Below are 26,942 nucleotides of genomic sequence, written 5' to 3' on the forward strand. Positions count from 1 at the left end.
AAAAAGTGACATTCTTTTTGTAACGATCTCACTCCATCATGTGTGATCGTAAGAAGGTGCTATCAAATCTCTATAGTGAAGCTCTGTCAAACAGTTGCCACTTGAAGCATTGAATAAACCAAAATGTGTCTATGAATCACCTACTTGATGCTACTGCAACGTGGGGAAGGGGGCGGGGGAATTATAGTCGTAACCATATACAAGTTATACAAATTGATGTAGCCATATGCCTTTGTGGCATCTGGGTGCCGTCCCTACACTTAACAAAAATAAGGTTCTCTTTTTACTCTGCAATATTTGGTAAAACAAAAGCATGAACTACGATGCACCTTATCTAATGATATATTTTTTTCCCCGTGGGTTTCAAATTAAGATTTGTCTCTACCTTGTTGATTTATTTTGTGTGAGAAACACCTTCCACGGGAAATTCTCTTCATTGGTGTTCCATGAAAGAGTTCCTTGGAAAACAACTTCAATAACCGCTAGCAGAGATTCCAAGATCGTCATGGCTTGTTTGCAGTCTGTTTGATTCGCTTCTTCCGCATGTTCACACTTGTATATCCTTACAGGCTGTAGTAGTAGTTGCTGTTTTGGTTGTTGGGGTTGCTGTAGTTGTTGCATGGCCGGAGGAGGAGACAGGAGTACCGCTGCCAGAGGGTAGAGGGTAAGAATGACGACACGTCGCCCGAGAGGGGAGACGCTTGTAGGCCTTTTATGTTGCATAGCGGCGGGGGGTGGCCCGCAGAGCGGCCCGGGGTGGCCTTACTGCAGCACGCACTTGCCTGGGTGAAGGAAGAGGGGGACCACAAAGTGTTAGTGTCTTCATTACATCAACTCACTTACAAGAATTAAATCCCTAAAACATCATGTGATAAAAATAATTCTGACTCTCAATCTTTCTAAAAATCTTATATAGATTTATGATATGTTATCTAAATCTATTTTCCATAAATCTGAATGTGTTATCGAAATATGTTTTCAAAATAATCAATTCTGACTTAAATATCTTTTGTTACGGGAGTATGACTTTAATAAAGTAAATAAATTGTAATGTAATATGAATACTGTTAGGAAATGTTATGTGATTTTTGATGAATATAATGTGTACGTGATGTGTACATTATATAATGTGCACGTGATGTGTACATTATATGTGCACGTGATGTGTACATTATATGTGTACGTGATGTGTACATTATATGTGCACGTGATGTGTACATTATATATGCACGTTATGTGTACATTATATGTACGTGATGTGTACATGTGTACGTGATGTGTACATGTGTACGTGATGTGTACATTATATGTGTACGTGATGTGTACATTATATGTGTACGTGATGTGTACATTATATGTATACATGATGTGTACATTATATAATGTGTACGTGATGTGTACATTATATAATGTGCAAGTGATGTGCACATTATATAATGTGCAAGTGATGTGCACATATAATGTGCAAGTGATGTGCACATATGTGCACGTGGTGCGTACACTATATAATGTGCACGTGATGTGTACATTATATAATGTGCACGTGATGTGTACATTATATGTGTACGTGATGTGTACATTATATGTGTACGTGATGTGTACATTATATGTGTACGTGATGTGTACATTATATGTGTACGTGATGTGTACATTATATAATGTGCAAGTGATGTGCACATTATATAATGTGCACGTGATGCGCACACTATATAATGTGCACGTGATGTGTACATTATATAATGTGCACGTGATGTGTACATTATATAATGTGCACGTGATGTGTACATTATATAATGTGCACGTGATGTGTACATTATATGTGCACGTGATGTGTACATTATATGTGCATGTGATGTGTACATATGTGCACGTGATGTGTACATTATATGTGTACGTGATGTGTATATTATATGTGCACGTGATATGTACATTATATAATGTGCACGTGATGTAAGTGTGATGGGCTTCTATGTAATTGTATGATTGGTATTTATGAATAATACACACACACACACACACACACACACACACACACACACACACACACACACACACACACACACACACACACACTATATGTATTTTTATATGTCGTACCGAATAGGAAAATTTGCGATTTTGTCTTAAATAGCAACGCTCTTCTTGCCAAATAAGGCAAGCGAAAATTTGTGTTTGCAATAATTTCGCAAAAAAATATTCTAAATCTAACAAAAAAAATATTTAATTGTGTTTGTTATTAATTTATTGCAAACCTATCTGAAATATACTTAATTAAATATACTTAATTAAATTCCGCTAATTATAATAAGGTTAGGCAAGTTTCCTAAGGTTCTTTAGGTACAACATTATTAATTTTTACATTAACATAAATTCAAAGAATATATATCTTTAAACGAGTTCTTGCTAATTGACCAGTTTTACCTTTTCGGCACGACATATATATATATATATATATATATATATATATATATATATATATATATATATATATATATATATATATATATATATGCCAATTAAGCCGAACTGGGTAGTTTGTTGTAAAAACCGCGGCCGTCCTCTGCAGGATTAGCAGAATTTTGTTTACACCATAACTGCCAAATTCAATCTGAGAATAACGAAAAAAAATATGCCATTGATTTTTAGTAATATTCAATCAATTTAAATTGAAGCACAACTTAGCTTAAAAAATTTAGTTTAAGTGATGTTAGGCGAGGTTTTTAAGTTGGTTTTGGTATAAAAATAAAAAACTTTGATATCAATCTCAATGAAAAGAAATTATCTTTCATTGTCAAATAATTTTTTGAAAAGTTTAATTTTTAAGGGAAGTCGGCTTATTCGGCAATTTCGGCTTATTAGGGACGACATAAATACGTCGTACCGAATAGGCAAAATTGGTTAATTAGCAAGAACTCATTTAAAATTAAGGCCTTTCTAAAATTTTCTCTTATACGTTGAAAGATATTTTTTTTCATTTATGTTAATGTAAAAAATTATAATTTTGTACCAAAAGAACCTTAGAAAACTTGCCTAACCTTATTATAACAAGCGCAATTTAATTTAGCCTAACCCAACTAAATATAAGAACATAACATGAGAAAGAAGGAACACTGCAACAGGCCTACTGACCCATGCGAAGCAGGTCCATGTCGCCCCCGGATCAGCCCCATGGCCCACCCAGTCTGGTTACCTCCACTCCAGGATGGAGCACGGCACCAGACCCAGCAGCACAAGCTAGTCAGGTCCAACTCGCACCCACCCACACCCACTCGTGTATTTATCTAACCTAACTCATCCACAACTCTATTACCAAACCAGTGCTTTCCTATATCCTTCCTGACTCTGAATTTTTCCAACTTGAAACCATTGCTGCGAGTCCTGTCTTGGCTGGAAATTTTCAGCACGTTATTTACATCCCCTATATTTATTCCTATTTTCCATTTATATACCTCGATCATATCCCCCATAATTCTACGCCTTTCTAGAGAGTGCAGATTCAGGGCCCTCAGTGTATCCTCATAGGGAAGATTTCTGATACATGGGATCATCTTTGTCATCCTCCTCTGTACGTTTTCCAGAGCATATATTTTAGATAAGTTTACAATAATTTAATAAACACAGTGAAATATATTTTTTTTGTCTTTAGGTTCAGAATGATTTTTGCAAAATTATTGCATACACAAATTTTCGCTTGCCTTATTCGGCAAGAAGAAAGCTGCTATTTAAACCAAAATTAGCAAGTTTTACGTATTCAGCACGACATGTGTGTGTGTGTAAGTGCGTGAGTTTTCTCTTAAAGTCAGAACAGTCAACTTTTAAGATTTTATGCAATTATTTTATGGATTTTTGCTATAATTTGTTGAACTTCGTTGAGAAGTCATATATTTAACATCTTACGACAATGTTTCACTTTACTAGACGCTGTTCACTAGTTACCCAATAAAAGTTTTTGTCCTTCACTTGGACATAATCAGTCTTAAAATTTTAATCACAGTCTCATACCTGGTTTGTTAAAGCCAATGGACTGCATGATGGTTCCTAAACCTATATTTTATATATACAACACTAAGACTGCTTTAATTAAGCCCCTCTATTTTAGGATTCGACACATGCTTATCGAAATGCTTGAATCTCACAATAATGTGCTTGAAATGTTAATAGACGTATTGTTTGCTTCCTTTTCTTGTTAGGAAGGCTGCTTTGGCAGTTACTGATTTTTAATATATTTTTTTTATTCGAACTATAAGTGCTTTATTGTGTAATGTCTTGGGTGCCTGATTCTGGGCATGCACAGCGACACTTGTGTGGAATCTTAGTGTCACCAATGGTCTTCCTCATCGGGAGACAAACATGATAAACATCTTTTGATTGGCTGTTATCTTGACCTAAAGTGTTATCCATTGTAAGATTATTCACTTTTAAGGTATCCCAGTCCTTTATGACTTTGACACCGATGAATTTACAGGCTAAGCGTTCTTACCCTGATATAACTCATTTTAATGCCTTCCTTGTCTAAGATATATTGCCACTTTCCAGGATGCGACACTTAACTGTCGACTAACACCCAGATACCTGTTTACTGCTAGGGTGAAAACGGAGAGCAGATGTAAGAAAGCTTGCTTACGAGTCTCTCTTCACCAAGAACTGAACCCGGGTTTTTCGATTGTAAGAGCTGTCTAAATATGTGTCTGTAAGGGAAGCAAGCAATGCTTATGTCTTTCGAAGTCCTTTTGTGTAAGTTGTAAAATCTCCTTAGGCTTTCACTAGACCGAGGATCCAACCTCCACTACTCATTGATTTAGGTAAATGACTAGGATCTTAACTACGTACGTGCTGCCAATACGTTCACTGTTGGGCGTCAGGACTGTGAACTAACTTGTACAGGAACTCTGGACAATATTTGCAGGAATATGTGCTTCATTTGCTCGGTATAGTCACTAAGACACTTATATATCTGTGTATACTCTTCAAGTGGTTAGTATAATAGTAAATCAAACATATATATCCCTATGTATACTCTCAACCTGGTCAGTATATTCAGTAAATCGCACAGGCATATCACTTTGTATATTCTTCACCTGAAAGTTAAGCTTCTGCATATTTGTATACTATATCCCATCGATTCCACGATAGAAAGTACCTTTTATGTCAACTAATTATTTTAGTGAGTATACCAATTTATGATTAGCATGTTCGTGAATGTCAGATTATATACACGAAAAGGGGTATATCTATCAGTGTATATACAAAGAGTTGAAACTCTACATTAGGATTTAGAGTATTCTTGTCTGGTGGTGTACAGGCAAAATGTAACATTAATAACGATTGTACAGTCAATTATATTTATACGTAATAAAACCAACCAATTATTGTGTAAACAAAAAGGCACAATACCGTGACTGGAACAATACACAAATAACCCGCACATAAAAGAGAGAAGCTTACGACGACGTTTCGGTCCGACTTGGACCAGTGACAAAGTCACTTTGTCAATGACTTTGTCAATGGTCCAAGTCGGACCGAAACGTCGTCGTAAGCTTCTCTCCTTTATGTGCGGGTTATTTGTGAATTATTGTGTAACTAGTGTGTGAACCGCTTCTAGTAAGATTTATGTTGGAAGTGTATTACCAACAACGAAATTAGGCAAATAAGGAAAATAATGAGGAAGCAATTAAGATGGCTGTAAATTGTGAAAATTTCTTTGAACTTTAGTAAGTTGAAATATACTGTTAAATATATTATTAACTGCATATTTGCATGATATAGATTATATAAATATGATAATGCGAACATCATATACCTTGCATTCGCTCGTTCCTTATCATGTTTACATTATATATATATATTATATATATATATATATATTATATATTTGTCGTGCCGAATAGGTAAAACTTGCGATTTTGACGTAAATACCAACGCTCTTCTTACCGATATAAGGCAAGCAAAAATTTGTGTATGTAACAATTTCGCAAAAATGATTCTGAACCTAACGAAAAAAATACATTTCATTGTGTTTATTATTAAATTATTCTAAACTTATCTAAAATATATTTTGTTGGATTAAGCTAAATTGCGATTATTATAATAAGGTTAGGTAAGTTTTCTAAGGTTCTTTTGGAAAAAAATTATTAATTTGTACATTAACAAAAACAAAAAATATATATATCTTTAAACGTACAAGAGAAAATTTTAGAAAGGACTTAATTTTAAACGAGCTCTTGCTAATTGACCAGTTTCACCTATTCAGCACGACATATATATACGCGTGTGCGTGCGTGTGTGCGTGTGTGTGTGTGTGTGTGTGTGTGTGTGTGTGTGTGTGTGTGTGTGTGTGTGTGTGTGAAACTACACGTTTGATTGTATACGTTAATTTAATGTATATATATCAAGGCTAGTGATTTTTTTTTAATAAATTCCAGTGCACCTAAATCCTGATGTTGAAAAATATCAACAACATAAAATATCCAGCATGGATAATCTCCTCCATTGTGAGATGCTACATAAAGAATGCAATATAACACGAAAACACTTCTACAAGAGAGGTTGACGGAGACAGGTGTGCGGGCAGAGGCCCAGCAGTGCTAGGGAAGTATTGAGAGAAAAACACCAATGCGTAACAAACTGTGATCCTACTAAGAGGGAATTGGTGATTTTTTAATATAAATGTATATATATTTATATATATTTAGTTTTAACTGTTTTAATTCACTATCCGTGAAAAATTTCGTAATTATTATTATGAAGGAAATTGTTTTACAGTTTTTATTTTCATTTAAACATTTTAATTTCGAAGATTAATAATTACATAAACTTACGATTAAAATAATTGTCCACGAATAATAAAAAAAAATAAAAAACTGTAGATAAAACATCTCTAAGAGTTGGAAAAAATTTATAATTGACACAAAAAGCAAAGGGAATGCGCATGAAGGTGGAGCAGCACCAGGGATAGCACGAGCACACACTGGTACAGAGACAAGGGCAGGGCTAAATACGCTGAGTTGGGGAGACACAGGGCTTACGCTGGGGTCAGAACTGGGAAGTGAGGATATGAGTGAGGGACAGGGGACGTCCACAAACATTAAGGCAAACCAAAGTAATAACATACACATGGAGAGTTTTATTAACACGGGGAGTCTCTCTCGTACACACACACACACACACACACACACACACACACACACACACACACACACACACACGCACGCGCACACACGCACACATACAGGGAGATATTTGCAACAGATACTAAAGTCATGAGAGTACAGTTGGAGGCATTAGAACGTGTGTTATGGTTTCTAGGGGACATTTCAAACTTAAATTTATTTTTTTAATTAATAACTTCAGGTGACTGGCAATAAACATGTAAGGACTCAGTGTGTATATATTTATATATATAACTATCAGTGTTTCCTTATCCTTTACTAACATCGTATAATGAACGTAATATACTTAGGGAATACGATGCTTTGTTTATAAGAACATTCGAGGGTGGTGCCTCGATGCCGGTGAAGGGCTCTTGATCCAGGGAATCGGAGCTATCCTCCCTTTCCTTGAATCGAACCTCATTTCCTCCTGTTTCCCCATTGCGAGCTTAGCGCTCCCCCGTGAAAATAATGATAAATTAGCAAGTGAGCTTCATTAAGATTTGTTATTGATGTACTTGACAGGTGGGAGATTTTCACTGCTGTAACACACGTCTAGCGAAGAGAATGAAACCGAGAATAATTAACATCAAATTAGATTGTGAAGTGTTTCATGCACCAATACGTATGCTTTCAATTTAATAGACGTTTAGAGAATAATTAATTCAGCATCTAGTGAGCATTACATGCCCTGGAGGAGACGAGAGTGGGGCAGCAGCAGCGTTAGATAAATAGATGAGTTATAGGTATATAGTAAGATAAATAGCGGTAGCTGCAGGGAGGAGACACGGAGAGCACGACTGCACACAGAGAACATAAACAATGATAAAGACCTTTACACACGCAGCAAAAAAGTCTGGACACGTCAAAACATGAGCGGGGGTGAGGTAGGATCTGTGCAACATTCGATCCATAGAGAAATTTCACATGGAACTACGACAGAGCCAGTGAAGGTCTGAGTGAGGAGCGATGAGTGAAGGACTTAAGTGTGTGTGAGGAATTCTGATACTCAGTCTCTCAATAGATAAACACTTCGTTTGAAAGCTTTGAATTATTATACAGCTTGACAGCTGGTTCAACAAGGAACCACGTTCTGTCGTGCTTAATGCAGGGCGGCTGTGTTGCTGTGGTCGGTTTACCATGTAATCCCCCAGAATATTATATATATATATATATATATATATATATATATATATATATATATATATATATATTATATATATATATATATATATATATATTGTATAGCATGTGTGTATCGGTGAAAAAATAATCAGTAGAACCTTAGGTTCATGTGCTTACACACACATGTGTAAGCACATGTAACAGTTATCATTATTATTATTATTATTAGTAGTAGTAGCTGTAGTAGTACTAGTAGCAATAGTAGTAGTTTTAGTAGTAGTACTAGATTTTAAACTACTGTACTTCGTGTTCACAATTCCGCCCTGCATCTGCGTTCTTAAGTGCTTGACTTGAGTTTCGACTATGGAGAGAACTGAAAGGTTAGAATTTTTTTTTTTTTGCAATCAGCTTATGCAGAAGAGCATTATGAAAAGACAGGCGAGGACTTCTGCGACTTACCACCGCTAAGAATGTGAAATTTTTCTAATATTCGGTTTCATGAAGGGGGGAGGGGGGGAAGAAACAAAATGAAAAAATCAGTTAGTGTCATTCCGTACTGACCCAAAAAAAAAAAAATTACTTGAAAAAAATCAGGCTTGATTATCATATGTGGCGCATCCCTGGAAGCCTGGTTCATCGGGGTGTCGTGTAAGGTGAACCAGACCATTACTCAGGGTGGACCAGTCATGTGTGGACCAGTCACGTATGGGCCAGTCATGTGTGGGCCAGTCATGTGTTTATTAGTCATGTTGTGACAGTCATTTTGTAGAACAGTCATGTGTAGGACAGTCATGAATAGGCTGAGTTGGGTGGACCAGCCTTTAGTCATACACACTGGACTAGTAGTGTCCGGTAGACTACTCGTCTGGAATGGCCATTTATGTGTTGTGAAGCACTAAGAGTGGGCCATTGATGTAGAGTGGTCCATTAATGTAGACTGGGCCTTTGATGTAGAGTGAACCACTAAAATAGGGTGAACCTTTAATGTAGTGAACAATGAATAGAGAAAGGACCATTGATGTAGAGTGAACCGTTAATATAGAGTCAAGCTTTGATGTAGTGAACAATGGTATCAAAGGGTCTATTGATGTAGAGTGATATAGACTGGACCATTGATGTACAGTGAGCCAATGATAAAGAATGGACCATTGATGTAGAGTGAATCATTGATATAGACTGTACCACTGATGTAACAATAACCACTGATGTAGAGCGAACCATTTTTATAGAGTGAACCATTGATGCAGAGTGAACCATTTTTATAGAGTGAACCATTGACGAGTGAATAATTGACGTAAAGAGCGGAGCTTTGAGTGGAACATTGATGGGGAGCAGGGTGGTGCAATGATGAGGGGTGAGCAATTGATGTAGAGTAATTGAATTAGGGTGGAGCATTATTGTAGGGTGGTGAATTGATGTAGGGTGGATCTTGATGTAGGTTGGATCATTGATGCAAGGTGACCAGCGATGAAGCGGAATCACTGTTTAAATAAGGTGATTCATTGATAAAGGGGAGGCTATTGATGCAGGTTGGACTGTTGATGAACAGTGAACTAATAATTCTATAAGAATCTCTCATTTATGGGATTAATCATGATGTAACGTTTACCATTGACTCAAGGTGGATCATTGATGTAGGATGGACCATTGATGTAGGGTCCATTATTGATGTAAGGGAGGGCCATGGATGTAGGGTAGACCACTGATGTGAGATGGATCATTGATGAAAGGTGAATCATTGATGCAGAATGGATCACTGATGTATACTGGCCCAATGATACAGATAAACATTGATGCAGGCAAAAACCATTGATGCAAGATGAATCTTTGATGATTTTGGACCATTTACCTAGTATGGTCGGTTGATGTGTAGTGGGTCATTGATGTAGAATGGATTTATATACGGCAGATAATTGATAAATGGTGGACCACTGATATAGGGTGAGCCATTGATGTAGGATATGCCACTGATGTAGTGTGAAAAATCGACAGATCCTGTGGATCTGTTGATGTAGATTGTATGATTGTTATGGAGTGGACCACTGATGTAGGGTGGTTCACTGATGTAGCGGTTGATCATTGATGTAGTTAGATCACTGATGTATTATGAGCCGGTGATTTACAAGTGACCAGTGCTGTACAGTGAAGTTGTGTAGGGTGGACCACTGGTGTGGGACTGACAAATGATGTAAGGTGAACCAGTGACGTATGGCAGAAAATTAATATCAGAGCATTGACACAGTATGGGCCAGGATTTATATATTGCTGATCACTGATGCTTCAAAGACCATTTATGAAGAAGAGGAAAATTATTGATGTGGGATGTAAAGTAGATGTAAAGTGAAATATTGAGGTTAAACTGTTGATGCAGATTGGCCAGTGGTGTTATGGAAAGTCATGGACGCAGGTGAATGATCAGCGCTGTAGAATGGATCCGAGAAGTAGTATGAATCAGCCATTTAAAGTTACAGTGCAATTTACACAGACCTATATGGAGAGCTCTGCCCCATTGGACGTAATAAGCAGGTATTTATGTCAGTCTGGTTGGTATATACACTGTCAGTCATGCAGAGTAGACCAGGAGGCCGTAGTGAGTACACCTGTGTCACCCTAGTCATGTATGTGGTGTGTCATTTATATATATAAACATTTCTGTCTCTCCCATGGTGTGGCAGTGTGTCATACAGAGGATGTGGCTCTATCATACAGAGGGAGTCATTCTCTCGTATGGTAGGGATTATTTTGACCACATCTGCTGGGATAGTACATGACATCTCTTCGGACAGTACAAGACATCTCCTGGGACAGTACATGACATTAGACGTGACAAAACGCCCACACAAGGGAAGTACAAAGCAATATGTACATGTCTGAAAAATATACTGAGCTTAAACATTTCTCAAAAACATGTCTCAGATATTTCTTCAAAAAAATATCTAATCTATATTAATTAAAATATATATTTAACTCATCTCTTAATATCATGATTATGTACAGCCAAAAAAAATGTATAATATTTAAACAACTTGAATATATGAAATCTAGTTCATATACCTATATCTACATAAAACATTTCGAAAAATATTTTTTTGGTAGCAATGCACATGATTAAGAAAATTTAAAAAATGGTCTATTCCTGTTGTAACTCCATTTCACTTGCTTTAAAAAAACACCGCAGGTTAATTGGGATGGAATACAGATGCTCAGGTTCACTCTGGAATATATACGACTGAGGCTCAACTATCAAGGCTTCTTCACTAATATATCTATATTTATTATTGTAGCGAGTCCTCCCTAATTTAGTATATATATATATATATATATATATATATATATATATATATATATATATATATATATATATATATAGAGGGTGCGGGAATGATTCGCAAGCTCACGCAATTGTCATTGATGCTGTGAGAAAAAGTGCCCAGGATAATTCCGAGTCCTTTCATTACATATAGTTACTTCTTGAGATATGATAGGTTAAGTTAGGTAAGGTATGTTAGGGATCGAGATGTTTCCTGACGCGTCTTAGTCATATGATGACTCTCTGCTGGAGCTTTTAGTCATCTGACGGAGGTTTTCCACTGGCTTACCGATCCACCCTTTTAAAAATTATGGTTATAATTGCAGCCATTACATTTTAAACTTCTCGAAAGAATCGTAGTTGCATGCGATACAGCAACGGCCCTAGGCTTGGGTGGTAGCCACTTCAAACCAAATCATCCATATTATATTGAAAGCCTCGCAAAATTTCCAGTAATTATCTTTACGGCAGGTTCACTGGAATACTCACTGCCAAAAAAGACAAATACGAGAGTGGGGATTTTGTGACACTAAGGTGCTGGTCAAATCAATTTTATAGTGACTGACTAAAACCTTGTGTTTATATATAAATTGCGTCGGGATGCATGATTAAGAGTATAGAAATATGAGGTAGACCAGAAACGGTCATGTATCAAGCAATTAGGCAGGACACCGGAACTACAGCTACGCCCTGTATTGTTACAATAACTTCTAACAGATACCATGTTTTCTTGCATCAGATGAACAATATAGGTACGGAGAATTTTTCTACATCGTTTCCTAATTGGAAACGATGTAAAATTATATCGTTAATAACTAAGAAGCGTTTAGAGGCAGAGATGAAAAGATTATTAAAGTGGGGTTGTTTACCTTCAGATATAAATTGTCAAAATACATTTGAGGGACCAATCAAACTGAAATTTACGTGCAATTTTTTTCAGTAGGATAATCCAGTCCTAATTTTTAGTTATTTTCCTCTCATGATGAAAGAATGGGTCACTTTATGAGAATTAAAATACTGAGCTACAAAAATTACAAAACTGGGGGAAAAAGCGATGAATGTGAATTTTGCAACGGAGAAAAATCAGCACCATAACTGTTGTCAGTTCACAAACAATAACTGAGAGATGACATTGAAAAAAGTGTCTCGTGCGTTAATTTTGCCTCTCAGACGATAGTCAACTATCTGTTTCCACCCCTTCGCCGGTAATTGTACCCGGATCCTCACCGTGTGAAGCAAGAACTTTAGCCATCAGGCCTCGGGGGCACCGTTATCTTAGTTATTTTGGTAAAGCAGTAGGTGACCCTCATAGACCGGTCATGAGCAACGACCTGCTAGAGGAACGTATACTGATAAAAGGAATTATCGCAAGAGTTCTGATTGATGGCCTGGATAGACACACCTGCAAAAGAAGTAATTAAATCTTAAACTTGTTTTACAGTACTTTTCCGGTAGCTATGAAACATTCACAGTCGCTAATTGATGTCACTTCCGAGGATACTGAGGTATATTGCACCTTGTTGCGATACTCACTATTGTTAATAACATCTTGTTGGAAGCCTACGGCAAGGCTATATCTAGCATAATAATGCACAGTTTATTTTTGGAGTTTTTCACGGTCTACATGTGCACAGGGCTCTCTGATGAATTCATGACGCAATTACTGGTCGGAAATGATGCGTACTGTATGTGTTGAATCTTTAGTAATGATAAGAAAGGATTTGGAACGAGCAAAAGACTTGATATTGAAGCTGTTTCTAGTGACGTCGGCTGTGACACGATTTATGTATATTGCACAGGCACTTGAATGATACTGTTGAGGCAAAACATGACATTGACCTAAAAGTAGGTCATCTGTTCAATGGGATTCAGATGCGGCCACATCTCCGGCATTCTGAAATCTTTTGTCCAATTTCCCCTCAAGGAAGGTTCCTTGATGCTGGTGAGGGGCTCTTGATATAGGGAACTGGATCTGTGCTCCAGTTCCCTGAATTAAGCCTGAATACCTTCCATCCCTCCCCCAAGCACTGTATAATCCTATGGGTTTAGTGCTTCCCCCTTGATTATGATATGATGATTTTGTCCAAATCTCATCTCATCTGTAAAATATAATAATATAGTAAACAGCAGCAGGATTATCCCTTATTGTTTACTCGCGTATAGTCCGTCTCCAAGGCAGATGTAGTTAAAAAAACGAGTTTGTTTATACCTTTTCCGGTATAATTATGTGGAAAGATTCGTTACTTGCCATGAAGCGTCCGACTTGGAAAGTTAAACAGTGGTGCTCCCAAAATGGAAGGTAGAAAAATAGGGGTGGTACATAAAAGAACCATGGCTGGGTATCTAGGCGTCATGAAAACTTTGGTGAAATTTACAAGGAAGGTTTTACCCTCGTATGACAATAGTAGTTTCTACTCATGTACGTAATTTGGCTGCAGTATACCTGAGAGTGACTCAAAAGGCTTTGAAGTACCAGTATTGCAATTTGGTCGTGCCACGTCCTTTTCCAGCAGGAGACTTGGTTTTAGTTATTTAACCTATTCCTATTAATAAACAGCAAACAAGATTTACGGAATTCTTTAAGATCAGTGCGAAGTTGAGTGGCATAAATTACAAGATACTCACCAAGATAAAAGATATTCCAGGCGAATATGCCAGATAAACCAATTAAAACAGTGCTATACGCCAACGTACATGTCAGTCATAAATTCAGTGGAACCCTGAATGTGATATTTCTGATATGTGACATTGTGTTGACGTTTGTTTTAATAACGAGATTTTCTGCATACCAGACTAACTTGTGGAAGTCTCACCTAATATAAAGCCAGTCAGTTTTCAATGTTTTTGTGGATATGCCTCTGGTTTGTACCGTGGGTTTTCATAATGTAGATGTGCATAATGCTTTTATCAAGCAGCAACCATTACGTGCTAACCCAGTTAACGCCAATCTGTTACAGGCTGAGATGCAGTTCATGTTAGAGGATGATATTATAGAGCATAGTTAAAGACTGAGGATCTCACTTCGTATCCTCGTTCAAAAGGCAGAAAGCATAAAGCAGATATGCAAATGCTAAAAGTCATTTCTGTCACTTAACCAGACGATTATCCTTCACCCAGAATAGATAACATTACTGGCCTGACCTGTTAAAGCTGGATCTAGTGAAGGAAAACTCTCAGGGTCCTTTGACACAGAGTAAAGAAGATCTTTGCTTTCACCATCAAAGGCAGATTGTTCAAAGTACTGGTATTTGGGATGGGAAATGTTCCTGTGACATTTCAATGATAACTGAAGTTACGGATGGGTTGCTGGTTGTGGCAGGGACATACCTGGATGACCTTATCACTAATAGTGACATTATCAGGCAAGCTTTGCTTCATAAGTTGCATCAATACCTCTTGAGAGTCAGGTTAGCAAAAAGGTGAGTTTGGACGAACAAAGATAATTTTTCTGAGCATCGTCGTTATGCAAGAGGTGGTGTCACCTATCATGGCAAAAGTCGAAGTACTTGCTATTGGAAAATTATAATAAAAAGAAGCGCTAAACCTACAAGGGTCATACAGAGCAGTGAGACAGGGGATAGTGCAGGATTATAGAGTAGCAAGGGTGGAATGGACAACACAGGGGGAGTTAGAAAAGGCTGTAAGGAGTACTAGAGAAAGTATCATCAATGTTCGTGTAGTAAATCAGTTGCTGTCAGAAAGTCAGTGAGTCTGAGTCACAGATGGGTCCGTCAGAAAGGAGGGAAGATAAAGTAAGGACATTAGAGCAGTGACGACGTCGGAGGTAAATTCTGCATGCTCGTTGATAAACAGGACAAGCCAACAGAAAATGACTAACCGAAACTGGAACCTGGCAATTCTAGCAGTGGAACAGGATGAATCACCATGAGATATCCGCGAGTAAGACGAGTGTGTCTGATGTGAAGTTGAGAGAGTGTAGTCTCCCAACCTCAGCATCGATGACAAGAAGATGGCCAGAAACCTAAACTTGGTTTGATAGAATGAAATTTGTTATGTATCATATCAGACTAACGTTGTTGCCAATGTTTGCGAAGGTGGTTACAAATTACAGCAAAATAGTCTGCAAGTGGAACACCTCTATATGAAACTGGAAGGTCATGTACTGCTGACCACGCAGCAGTGTCTGCCTGTTCATTGCCCTGTACGTCAACATGACCGGGGACCGAACAAAAACAATATATTTGTTTGCTAGAGATGAGGCGTTACCAAAGTTGTATACGAAGAACCAGGGGATGAGGCGAATCATATATTTTATTAACTTGCAAAGCACTAAGGGAGTCTGAGACTACCACAAATGGCGACACAGGAATAGATGCAATACGGATAATTGCTACGAGAATTGCATACAATTCAGCTGTAAAATGCTATCCGAGTCTAATAAATGCTCTCGCACTACGCTATCCGGAAATACTGCTGCAAACCAGGCGCCTTCAGAAGATTAAGAGCCATCGGTGTACACTGCGACTGCATGAGAATAAGACCGGAAGTGATTAAGAAAAGGAGAGCGAGAAGCAACTGTAGGTATTTGGGCTTTCACGCATGGCAGTAAGGAAGAACAGACACGAACTATGGTAACCTCCCAAGGGTGAAGGGAAAAGTTGGATGCTACATGAACATATAAAGGGAGCAACTGAAGAGAAGACAAGAGCGAATTTAAATGAAGAGAAAAGGGACGGAGTAAAAGGGGGAGACGAAGAAACAATGAACCTCTACTAATGTCCATTACTATCCTTTATATGGCTGTATAGCCCTTGTGGCTTAGCGCTTCTTTTTGATTATAATAATAATATCCTTTATATGGAAAGATTGTGAAGGTCATGAGAGCGAACAAAATATTGGAAGCAGTAAGCATCACGGTGATCGTTCAAGGATGGAATATTCGCCTCTGCATATATGCTTTTAACAGGTGAGGAGCAACACCTAGGTTTAAACGTAATCCCTGGTGATGGTGGAATCAAGTTTAGAAAGAGTTGGAGAGACCACTGAATGTATCTGGTCGCCATAATCTAGTTTCGATAAAATTAAGGCTGAATGCAGTCGAAGGAGAGTTCGACGATCAGCTCCCCACGAAAGATGAGCGCGGATTTTAAGGAGTTTCAGTCGGCTATGAAAAGTTGTCCTCAAGGAGTTAATGTGAGGTTTCCAGGATAACCGACTGTCAAACAGAAGGCTGAGAGAGCTGACAGTATCACGTTCAGGGATACGTGAACCATATAGGTACAATGGAGTACCAGGAATGATAGAATGTCTAGAATAAGTAATTTGGTGTGTTTTGGTACTAGAAAATTTAAATCCATGAGTAGTGGCCCAATTGGACAGCATTCTGGAGAGAAATTGCAACAAGGCAACAGTCAGTACCTGCACAAACTACAGCAAAGTTATCAACATAGTGATGGCCAAATATTAGATGGAAGAACAGATGCCAAATCATTTACAGTAAAAAGAAAGTGTGTGGTGCTGAGGACACATCCCTGGGAGACACCTTTAGCTTGGACAAAGTCCGAGGAAAGCATATTATTAACCCGAAAACGGAAATGTTTCTCAGATAAGTTCTTATGAAAAAATGGCAGATTGCCTTGGAAGCCTAAGGTGTGAGCTTGGGCCAAGATGTTATATCTCCAAATTGTCATATGCCTTTTCAAGATCAAAAAAGATGGTGATAGTTGAGTGGTTATTGGCAAAGGCATTACGAACATACATATCTAAGCGTAGTAAGGGGTCAATAGTAGAACGGCCCTTACGAAAGCCATATTGACTAATGGAGAGACTGTTGTGTCTCTCTGAATACTACATCAAACGTCTATTTACCAGACTTTCCATCACTTTGCAAATTGCACTGGTAAAAGCAATGGGATGGTAGTGGGAGGCATCATGTCTCGAAGTTCATGTTTTACGAAAAGGTAGAACAATGGCAGATTTTCACAGCTGGGAAAAAAACTCCTTGCGACCAAATAAGATTAAATAGGCGTAAGAGGACAGCAAGGGCTGAAGGATGTAAATTCTGGAGCATACGAATATGAATGCCGTCAGGCCCAGCTGCCGATGATCAGCAAGGGGAAAGTGTTGACTCTAGTTCTGTTATAAGACTTCTCTGCATACTTCGAGGAAAGAAACGAAAGGCATCGATGGAGCTCCTGAGAGATATGGACAAAATGATTACCAATTTCGGTGGCAACTTCAAGAGGGTTAGCTATAGTGACACCGGCAACCCGAAGAATGGGAGCCGGTCTTTTGAGTATTTGCTACTCAGTTTCTATACTTTTTGTCAGACTGCACTCAGAAAGCCGAAGTGACGGTAGAAACAATCCCGCCAACAAGTGCGTTTAGTTTCTCGGATAACGCGCAGGCGACCGCTCTCGCCAGCTTAAAATCACGTTTCAAACGTACCGCACGAGCACAAGCAGGAGACCACCAAGACACGCATTTCTGAGAGTACCTGTCTAAGGTTTGGGGTAGAGAATGTGAAGCCGCGGTTAAAACTGAGGTTGAGAATAGGTGTAACAACTCAACAATAGAGGACCAAGAAGGGTCCTCACTAAAAGCAGTTTGACGCAACTACAGGTCCCAATTTGCTCAGTCAAATTGCCAGCGTGGGCTTCGAGGAGGTGGAGAATACGAATGGGAAGTAAGGAGGATTGGAAAATGATCGCTGTCTTGTAAGTCCGAGAGTACAGACCAGGTAAAGTCTAGTGCAGTTGATGAAGAGCAAACTGAGAGATCGATGCAAGAGATTGAGTAAGAGTGTTAAAATGGGTGGAGCACCTGTATTTAAAACATGAAGAGGGAGAGAAGCGAGGAAAAGCCTCTAACTGAATGCCACGAGACTCACAGTGAGAGACCCTCCAGAGAAAATGGTGAGCTTAAAATCGCCTAATAACAGATGTGGTGACGATAATGAAGAAACAAGAATTGCAGCATCTGGGATAGATAATGCCTGCTGAGAGAAATACCGTACAAAGAACAGACCGTATACCACTTATTCAAGCAGATGCGTGCTGCAGTGTAATGCAGCGAAGTGTGAACAAAGATCTGACGGTATAGTATATCGGTGTGTACAAGAAGCGCACTTTCATTGAAGGTTCCATCGAGAAAAGGATTCGATGAATATAATAAAACATAACCCGAGATGGGATGGATAACAGCGGAGCGTAATTTGGGTTCTTGTAAAGAAAAACGGGAAACTAAGAGAGCAATACCTGAAGCTCACTCCGGTTACCCCTGAAGCCTCGTATATTCCACTGTAAATAAACCATGATTTGCGAAGAGAAGGATACAGGGAATGTGAAGCAATAGATATCTATGGACTAGAAGGGTTAGTAAAGTATACGTGAAGAGGCAGCAGAAAGCGAGTAAGTAGCGAAGGATTGAAACGCTGTGAAGAAAAGAATTGCACAGATGGAGAGGAGGAGTAAAGAGTAGCGATGGGAGGTGGATCAGTGTCCATTAATGGTTTAGTCTCCTCACTATATTCGGAGATAGTTGGACGACATCGGAAATAGAAGGGGAAGGGTGAGTAAAGATCTGGGCGACAATGGGAGTTACCACAGAAAGGATGGGGGGACGAAAGGTTAGAGTTAACTTAGGAAAAAGCTTGGGAGGGGACAGGAGAGGAAGGGATTGTACGAGGGGGGGGGGTGAAGAACCTTTACACTCATAATAGAGCTAGTAAGAGGTAAAGAACAAGGTACAGAAGCTGGTAAGGAAAATTGTCCGGGTTGGATAAGTGAAGGAGAGGTTAAAAGAGATTTACTCTTTGGGGATTGTTTAGAGTTTGGAGAAGTAGAGGGGCGAAGGGAAGGAGCTGTTGTGCAAGGTCGTGTAGACATAGAAACTTTCGAGCGAGATGATGCAGATTTGAAAACAGTATGAGGTGATGAGGTAGGAACCTCGGAGTCCAGGTAATGCGAGTTATATACAGAGATGACTGTAGGTGTGATCACGGGGAAGGCTGCGGGAGTTGGGACCTTAGAGGTTGGGGGCCTCTTAGTTACTCGAGAATAAGAAATACAGGGAAGTCTCCCCTGGAGGCGTAGATAAGAGACTGCCATGGAGTAAGTAAAGGCTTCTGTTTCTGTGAGACAACGGATTTCTCGTTCATTTAAGTAAACTTGGCAAAGACGAGAATAAGATGGGTGAGCCTCATTACAATTAAGGCAAGAGGGAGGTAGACTACAAGATGTATTGGTATGGTCGTCGGCACCACAAACTAGACATCCTGCCATGGACCTACAATATTTCGCTGGATGGCCAAAACGCCAGCAATTTCTACTGTTGTGGCATAGGGATCAACTTTCGGACTTGTAAAAGGAGTCCCGCGATATAAACCGAGGACGGAAGCTCACGGCAGTAAAAAGTTCAGCGAGCTACACTGCGGGGGTAACGTCTCCGCCAGCGGGCAGGTAGTAATACGAGTCTACTTTGAGAACTGGGAGGTCTTGACGCTCGAGCTGTTCTAAAATGTTGTCACCACATGTCTGGAAATTACGCTGAATAATGGTATGAGGTAGAATGACGGTACTACTACAAGAATTGAGAGAATGGTGTTTTTGAATTGTTTCAGAAACATGTATGGTGGCAATGAGAGAAAGATCGTTAACTTGGCTAGCATTTTGTAGCGTGATGATGCGTGCACCGCTCTTGAGAGTACGAAACGGAATATTTCGACCAACATGGCATAGGAGAGCCTTGCTGATATTATGATCAGATAATCTGATATTATAATCAGAAAGTCTGATATTATGTTCGGAAAGATAGTCGTATATTATGATCAGAAAGATAGTCTGCAGAGTGTAAAACTTAGGCCATTGTGTACTAGGATGCGTAGTAAGTAAAGGGAGTGATTGTCGCCATTGTCGGCATTCGAAGCAGTGTCATCAGAGAAAGGTCCTGGTCGTTTAGATGCAGGACCGGAGGTGGTCCGTTCTGAGGCGGGCGGGCGATCTGAAAACTGTTGCATCGTATGGGAAGAAGGCGGAAGCATAGTCAAAGACGTGCGGAGGTCGTATGTGTCAAAGGAGTTAGGCCGAGTCCCAGTATCAGGAGTGTGCGACAAAATGTCACCCTACGGATGGTCTGGTAACAAGACAGGGTCGTAAGAGGGTGCTGCTACAAAAATGTGGCCCGGGAGGAGTAGTTTCATGAATTTGGGACTCTATTGTTCTCTTTTTCTTTTCGTGTTTAAGAAAAAAAAAGACAAAATGGGAGGAAGCTCACAGAAAAATTGAAAGGGCCGTAAATCCCCCTCCGCGTCCAAGAGGACCTCAGCGCAGCCGGTAGTGTAAATGGGGCCAGTAAACTAGCAATTCGGGATAACAACCTCACATCTACCGAGCCACCTCAGCGGACAAAAGAGAGAGGGCAGTCTGAAACCCTCCATAAAGCATACCTTCTTCGGCTACCACCTCCTGGAATCCGACAAGCAGCTTCCAGAGATACACCCGTCACCTGAAAGACTCCCGGAGCCTTCCGCGGAAGATTGGAGAGGGATCGGGATCTCCAGACAATTCAGATTCCACGGCAAACTACACTACCACCCAGGACCTCAACGGAATGGGATGGACCACGGTACCTTCCCCCAACATAGGAACTAGAATACCTGAGGGTAGAACCCCAAAGGCTGAAAACAGGAAAGGGAAATGGGAGGGATGGGGAGAGGAGGAGGAAAAGGAAAGGAGGGATGAGTAGGATGGGACAGGGAAGGGGAGGATTGGGGGGGGGGTAATTAGGTTCGGTCGCAAGAAGACCGAAGGCTCCAGTTCGACAGACGCAGAGCCTCTTCGCCACAGCAAGGAGCTCCCCTTGAAGAGGTACTTTTAGAAAATCTGTGGTGATTATTTAGTACACCTAAATTTTACTGATGTTTTAGCCCGAATTTCTCTATGCAATTCATCTGTTAATTTCGCTGACAAGTCCAAAGCATTAGATTGTTTGGGATGAACATTGCCAGAAAATGTTTCAGCTATTGAAGCAATTACTGTCATTGCTCCAAAACTGCAGATCCTCGATTTTAAACCAACTCGTACTATGGTGGTGGATGCTAGTGAGGCGGGAGTTGTGCTGTTCTAATTCAGAATTCAAACTCAGATATTCCTCATTCGGTTTGGTTTATTCAGCAATATCTAAATTTTTTAGTAGAATTAGAGCACTATGACGAAGTACTCGCTTTTATATTAGCTTCCGAACAGTGCAATCTGTATGAGGGTATATCGCCTCATCCGGTTATGGTGTATTCAGATCTTAACCGGTTTACTTTCATCAACAGCATGAAAAATAAAATTTTTGGACGATGAGATGGGATCTGCGTTCAATTCCTTTAAACAAAGTTTCACATGGATGGAAATCACAAGCCGCTGGCTGATACAATATCTATGTCACAGCAAACATGAACACCCAGTTATTGCTGTTCGGTCTTTCATGTGTAATACCTTGTATCAAAAACAAAAATATAACGGGTATAATACCTTGGTTCAAGGAATAATTATATTTCTTAAATAACTTATGGTCATGACCACCATATCATTCATGCCTCTAACTCTAACATTATTTTACGGAGAGTGAAATAAAACATTGAATATAAAACGTTCCTTGTAGGTTTAGGGCTTTGAGCACGCCACCTGTATAACCCTGGTGAGCTTAGCACTTTGTTCTGATTATAATAATAATTTAAGTTCATTATACTTGCATGTAGCTGCACATATTTTACGAGGAATTCTGCAATGAATTTTATGTATTTTTTTTTAATTTGTAAGAATTCTTTTTCATTTGACATCCTTAAAATAAACCAGATTCAAAGGTTTAATTGCTTCGTAGTTTTGGGCAGACACCCAAAATACTGCCACCCTGATTGAGGCAGATAACATAGAACACACACCCTGACACATAAACAGCACACCTGACACAAAGTGTGCTACAGAGATTCCATGTCGAGGCTTTCTAGGCACAGCAGGAATTAAATGATCGCTTGTCTGTTAGAACTGTGCAGCATCGTTCTGTGTAACTTTAGTGCTGTGTCCTAGTGAGATAATTCGCTGCCTTGTTTATCAAGATCACACTGGACCTGGTCTGGCGTGGTCTTGATCATAAAGATCATAACAAACCTGGCCCTCAAGACCAAGAATTTCATATAATGACTCTCAATTTCAAATTTTCAGTCATTTAAATACACAAATCCTAGTGTATTAATTCGAAAAATTCTGATTTTTATTGCAAACAAACTTTTCAAAGTGCATTACCTTCCTATAAAGGAGGGCGCTCTATGACCCATGCGATTTTAGTGATGGTTTTTCAAGATAAATGGAAGAATCCTCAGGCTTAAAGATCTCTCGGAGATCACATGCGAATCTGTTCGTACAGTGTTACGCTTCAAGTCTCAACTTTGAGAACGTTTAAAAATTCATTAATTTCTTGCTGAAATATCATTATTATTTATCCATATTATAATCCTTATCTTTAAAACATTATTATTATTACTATTATTATTATTATTATTATTATTATTATGTATCTCCGAAGGTGACTGTTTCAATAATTGCTATACTTTTTTTTTTTTCATCCAATTTTCCGTTTTTCTTTCGCTCACAACTCGAGGCCTCTTCCGATAGGTTTCAAATTTTTCAACCCTAGTGCACGGTAACTAAAGCATGATGCTAAAAACATTTGGCATGTGTATATACCCTATAACCACAGTTGTTGAAAACATCCACGGTATCCTGGATTATTATAATCAAAGAAAGCGCTAAGCCGACAAGGGTCCCGGTATCCCGAAAAAGCTCTCAAGACTGCCAAAATTTCATACAAGATCCCTCTTAATTTGACGACGGAGAACAAAAATCAAGCTTATCTGCCGTATTTATGTGCAGTGTGAAGCTCTGCGTCCATTTAAACCGCTTTAAATATATTTGAGTCTACCTCTTCTGAATGACTTTATTGTTTAATGGATGATGCTTCTTACGGCCAGGATAGTTCCTTTTAAGTTTGGTTTGTGTGAGGGCAAAGTTGTCATGCATTTCATTTTGTTGTCCAGAAAGAATGGTTCAAGTTGTTATTGGGATGTCTAAGTTCGATTTTACGTAATTAAGTAGTGAAATTGCTTTCCATTCCATAATCAAAGATAACCTCGTCTTATTGGCTTCAAAATATTAACACTTATGCAATCCACAGTAACACATCCTTGAAGGCTAATCTATATATGTGTAAATAATAAATTTTTAATAAAGTTAGAAAACTGGAATCATTGGGTTCCGATTAATTACATGAGAATCCTTTAACTGACAGGCTGTAAACTGTTACTGTTGAAGGGAATTATTAAAAGTAATCCGGGCTTTCACTCTGATCGATAAAAATTTTAAATTGCCAATTTTATTAAACTTGGTCGCCCTCAAAAACTAATGTGATGGCACATTAATTGCTTGCATTTTTTCATAATCTGGACTTTGATCATGCCAATGAGCCAAATTTAACAACTTTGTTCCAGAACCGACGTATTATAAATTACAGTGTTATCTGCACTAAAATTCTTTCAAAACTTTGGTTTCTCTCTTCAGAATGTCTTATCAGATTCAAATTTTTAGCAGTGGTGAACTTTCACTAGGCGTAGTTCCGGTGAACATTTAACAGGTGTAAGTGGCCCACTGTTCAATTTTATTCCAGTCTAGAAATTGGTTTCCATATTTAGAAAGCCTCTCATGGACGATTTTAATATTTCAACGCTGGTATATCCCACTTAGAAGGTTGGTATTGTTAATGGAGTGTATGTGTGAGTGCCATGTTGGCACTTTTAATCTCGAAAACGAATAAAAATATATTGCTTTACATAATTAGATTATGCAATCTGAAACGGGAGGGGGTTCCTTGGCCCTAGTAAAGTGCTTTTGATCCTAACAACTGGACTTAAACTCCTTTTTCTTGGATCGAATCCGCTTACAATAAAACATTTGTGAATGACATCAATCTTCAGTGGCTGAAGAACTGTATGAGATGGATGAAACCTCTCATGGATTTAGGCTGTGCAGCGCTGTATGACCCTAGTAGGCTTAGCACTTTGTTTTCATTATAATAATAAATAGCCTGTGTAGATGAATTAGACACATGTGCAACTCTTGGGTATCTTTATTTAGGAAACGTTTTGCCACACAGTGGCTTCATCAGTCCATACAAAGAAGAATCGCCTCCTGTTCTTCAAGATTCTCCTTTGTATGGACTGAAGCCACTGTGTGGCGAAACGTTTCCTAAATAAAGATACCCAAGAGTTGCACATGTGTCTAATTTATCAACGTGCATTTTTTTGGGGTGGGGGAGGGGGGTGGGGGAGGGGGGTGAAGGGAGGAGTGTGTGTGGTAACGGTGGAATAACTATTTTGGTCTTCAATGGAAACTTTCTTTTGGGTTTAGATTGAGTTACTTTTAATTTGCCAATTTTAATAATAAAACTGTTTTCTGTGAAATAACTGATGCATATCTCCGTTCAGAAATAAGTTAGTGTTAGACTTACGTGGGTTATCTTAGGTTAAACCTATACAATATGCTTTTTTTGATTCCATAACATGTGTGCGCACTAACGACCATCGTAAAAAAAACTTGAAGGCTGTATTCCTTAAGCTTAAAAAAATGCTTATTTACTTAATTAAAAGCTAGACAAGTTTAAATAAAAGTTTTGACTGATTTTTGTACCTGTGAAGGTCCTGATTTTTTTTGGGAGGGGAGGGGGGAGGTAGAAATTTAGCAAATTGAAAAGAGACCATTTACCGACACCTTGTGAGTGTTCCATCCGATTCCCTACAACACTCCATCGCTGATAACTTCATATTGTAACTTGTTAGAAGCTTCAGGCTGCTGGTAGACTAAGATATTGATCCTCCTGATACAACAAGAGAATGCCTTTGAATTATGGCCTGTATATGTCCAAGTTTTCCTTTTTTTTTTTTTAAGAATGTTAGAAATTTGTTTCCAAATGACTTGTAAATTCCCATTCTGATTCGTATCAAATCTTCACCGATAATATTTAACTAGATTATAAACTTATGCCGCGCTCTGCACTATTCCAATCACTTTCATAGACGCACAGAAGGCTGGGGTTATACAATACATGGATACGTTTCTCGGATCGCACAGTGACCGAAAGGCACCTATTATATTATTATAATTATCATCTTGTCTGTTGTGGAGAGAAAATTCAGCCTAGAAAAATTATTTAGAATCTTGTACATTTGCGGCATTCAAAAATAATTGAAGTACCTCATAATTAGGAAAAAATGAAAATGCAAAAAATTGGAATAAGTACATACATAGTGCAACGGTTTGCTTATAAAAGATTAAATACAATATTTTGAGAGCTGAAAAAAAAATATTTACCCTTCAGAGAGCTATATTAAACATTATATTTTTTTACTTAAATTGTAAGTGGAATTGACAAAAAATTGAACTAGAATTAAACTGAAAATAAGAAATGAAATAAAATAAAAGAAACAGACAAATTAAAAATAAATAAAATAGCAATTTGACAAATAATTAAAACAAGACTTTTAAATTTTGAATAAACAGAAAATGGCTTAAAAATCATAATATAATATATATAAGAATTTGAAGGAATAACATGCAAATAATTTTAATTACAATGTACCAAAATTATTATTTGGAAAAGGGCAATAAACGGAATAAAAGATATATAAATGCCATCATTATATTTTAAATTATTAAAATTAAAAATTATGAACGACAAAAATAAAATTTCATTGAGGCCAAAATTTACAACTTAAAAAAGATTGTCTTTTTTTTAATTTATAATGAAATTTTACTTTGCATGTATACATGTTTTTATATTTTATAAGCTATTTTTTTTAATGGGGGCCTAAAACCTGTTTTTTTTTTTTAGGGGGAAGGGAGAAAAAGATTACGGCTTGGTCAAACTTAAATGTTTGCTGTGTCCAAAGTTTTTTTTTCGGTATTTAAGTTAAAAAAAAAACAAGCATTTAATGGCTAATGCTTCGAAAAACTTAAGAAATGCAAATACTTTAAAAGCAAGAGGCAATGTACTTTTTATTTAAATGAAGCAAAATTTATATGACTACCAAGCCAAAACAGATGCAGAATTATTCTTAAAAACTAAATAAAAAAGTAAATTTTAATTTTAAGGGAGTTATTTATTCTGCAATAGCTGCCTCATTACAGTAATATATATATATATATATTATATATATATATATATATATATATATAATTATATATATATATATATATATAATGTGTGTGTGTGTGTGTATGAGTGTGTGTATGTGTATGTATGTGTATGTGTGTGTGTATATGTATGTGTGTGTGTATGTGTGTGTGTATATGTGTGTGTGT

At 38.1% G+C, this 26,942-nt stretch overlaps 1 protein-coding gene across 4 annotated transcripts in view; it reads right to left on the reverse strand.

Annotated features, from left to right (window-relative positions):
* Nucleotides 1-209: 209 nt before the first annotated feature.
* Nucleotides 210-26,942, reverse strand: part of cpx (synaptic transmission protein complexin) — an 874,417-nt gene continuing 847,684 nt past the window's right edge. For 3 of the 4 annotated variants that reach the window (XM_070087414.1, XM_070087416.1, XM_070087413.1), the window contains one exon: nt 213-782. In XM_070087414.1, the coding sequence (XP_069943515.1) occupies nt 763-782 (20 nt within the window). In that variant the 3' untranslated portion in view covers nt 213-762. Of the gene's footprint in view, nt 783-8,732; nt 8,757-26,942 lie in introns of all 4 variants that reach the window. The other variant, XM_070087415.1, reaches the window with a different exon arrangement.

This window comes from Cherax quadricarinatus, chromosome 21 (genome assembly GCF_038502225.1).
Source record: "Cherax quadricarinatus isolate ZL_2023a chromosome 21, ASM3850222v1, whole genome shotgun sequence".
Classification (NCBI taxonomy): domain Eukaryota; kingdom Metazoa; phylum Arthropoda; class Malacostraca; order Decapoda; family Parastacidae; genus Cherax; species Cherax quadricarinatus.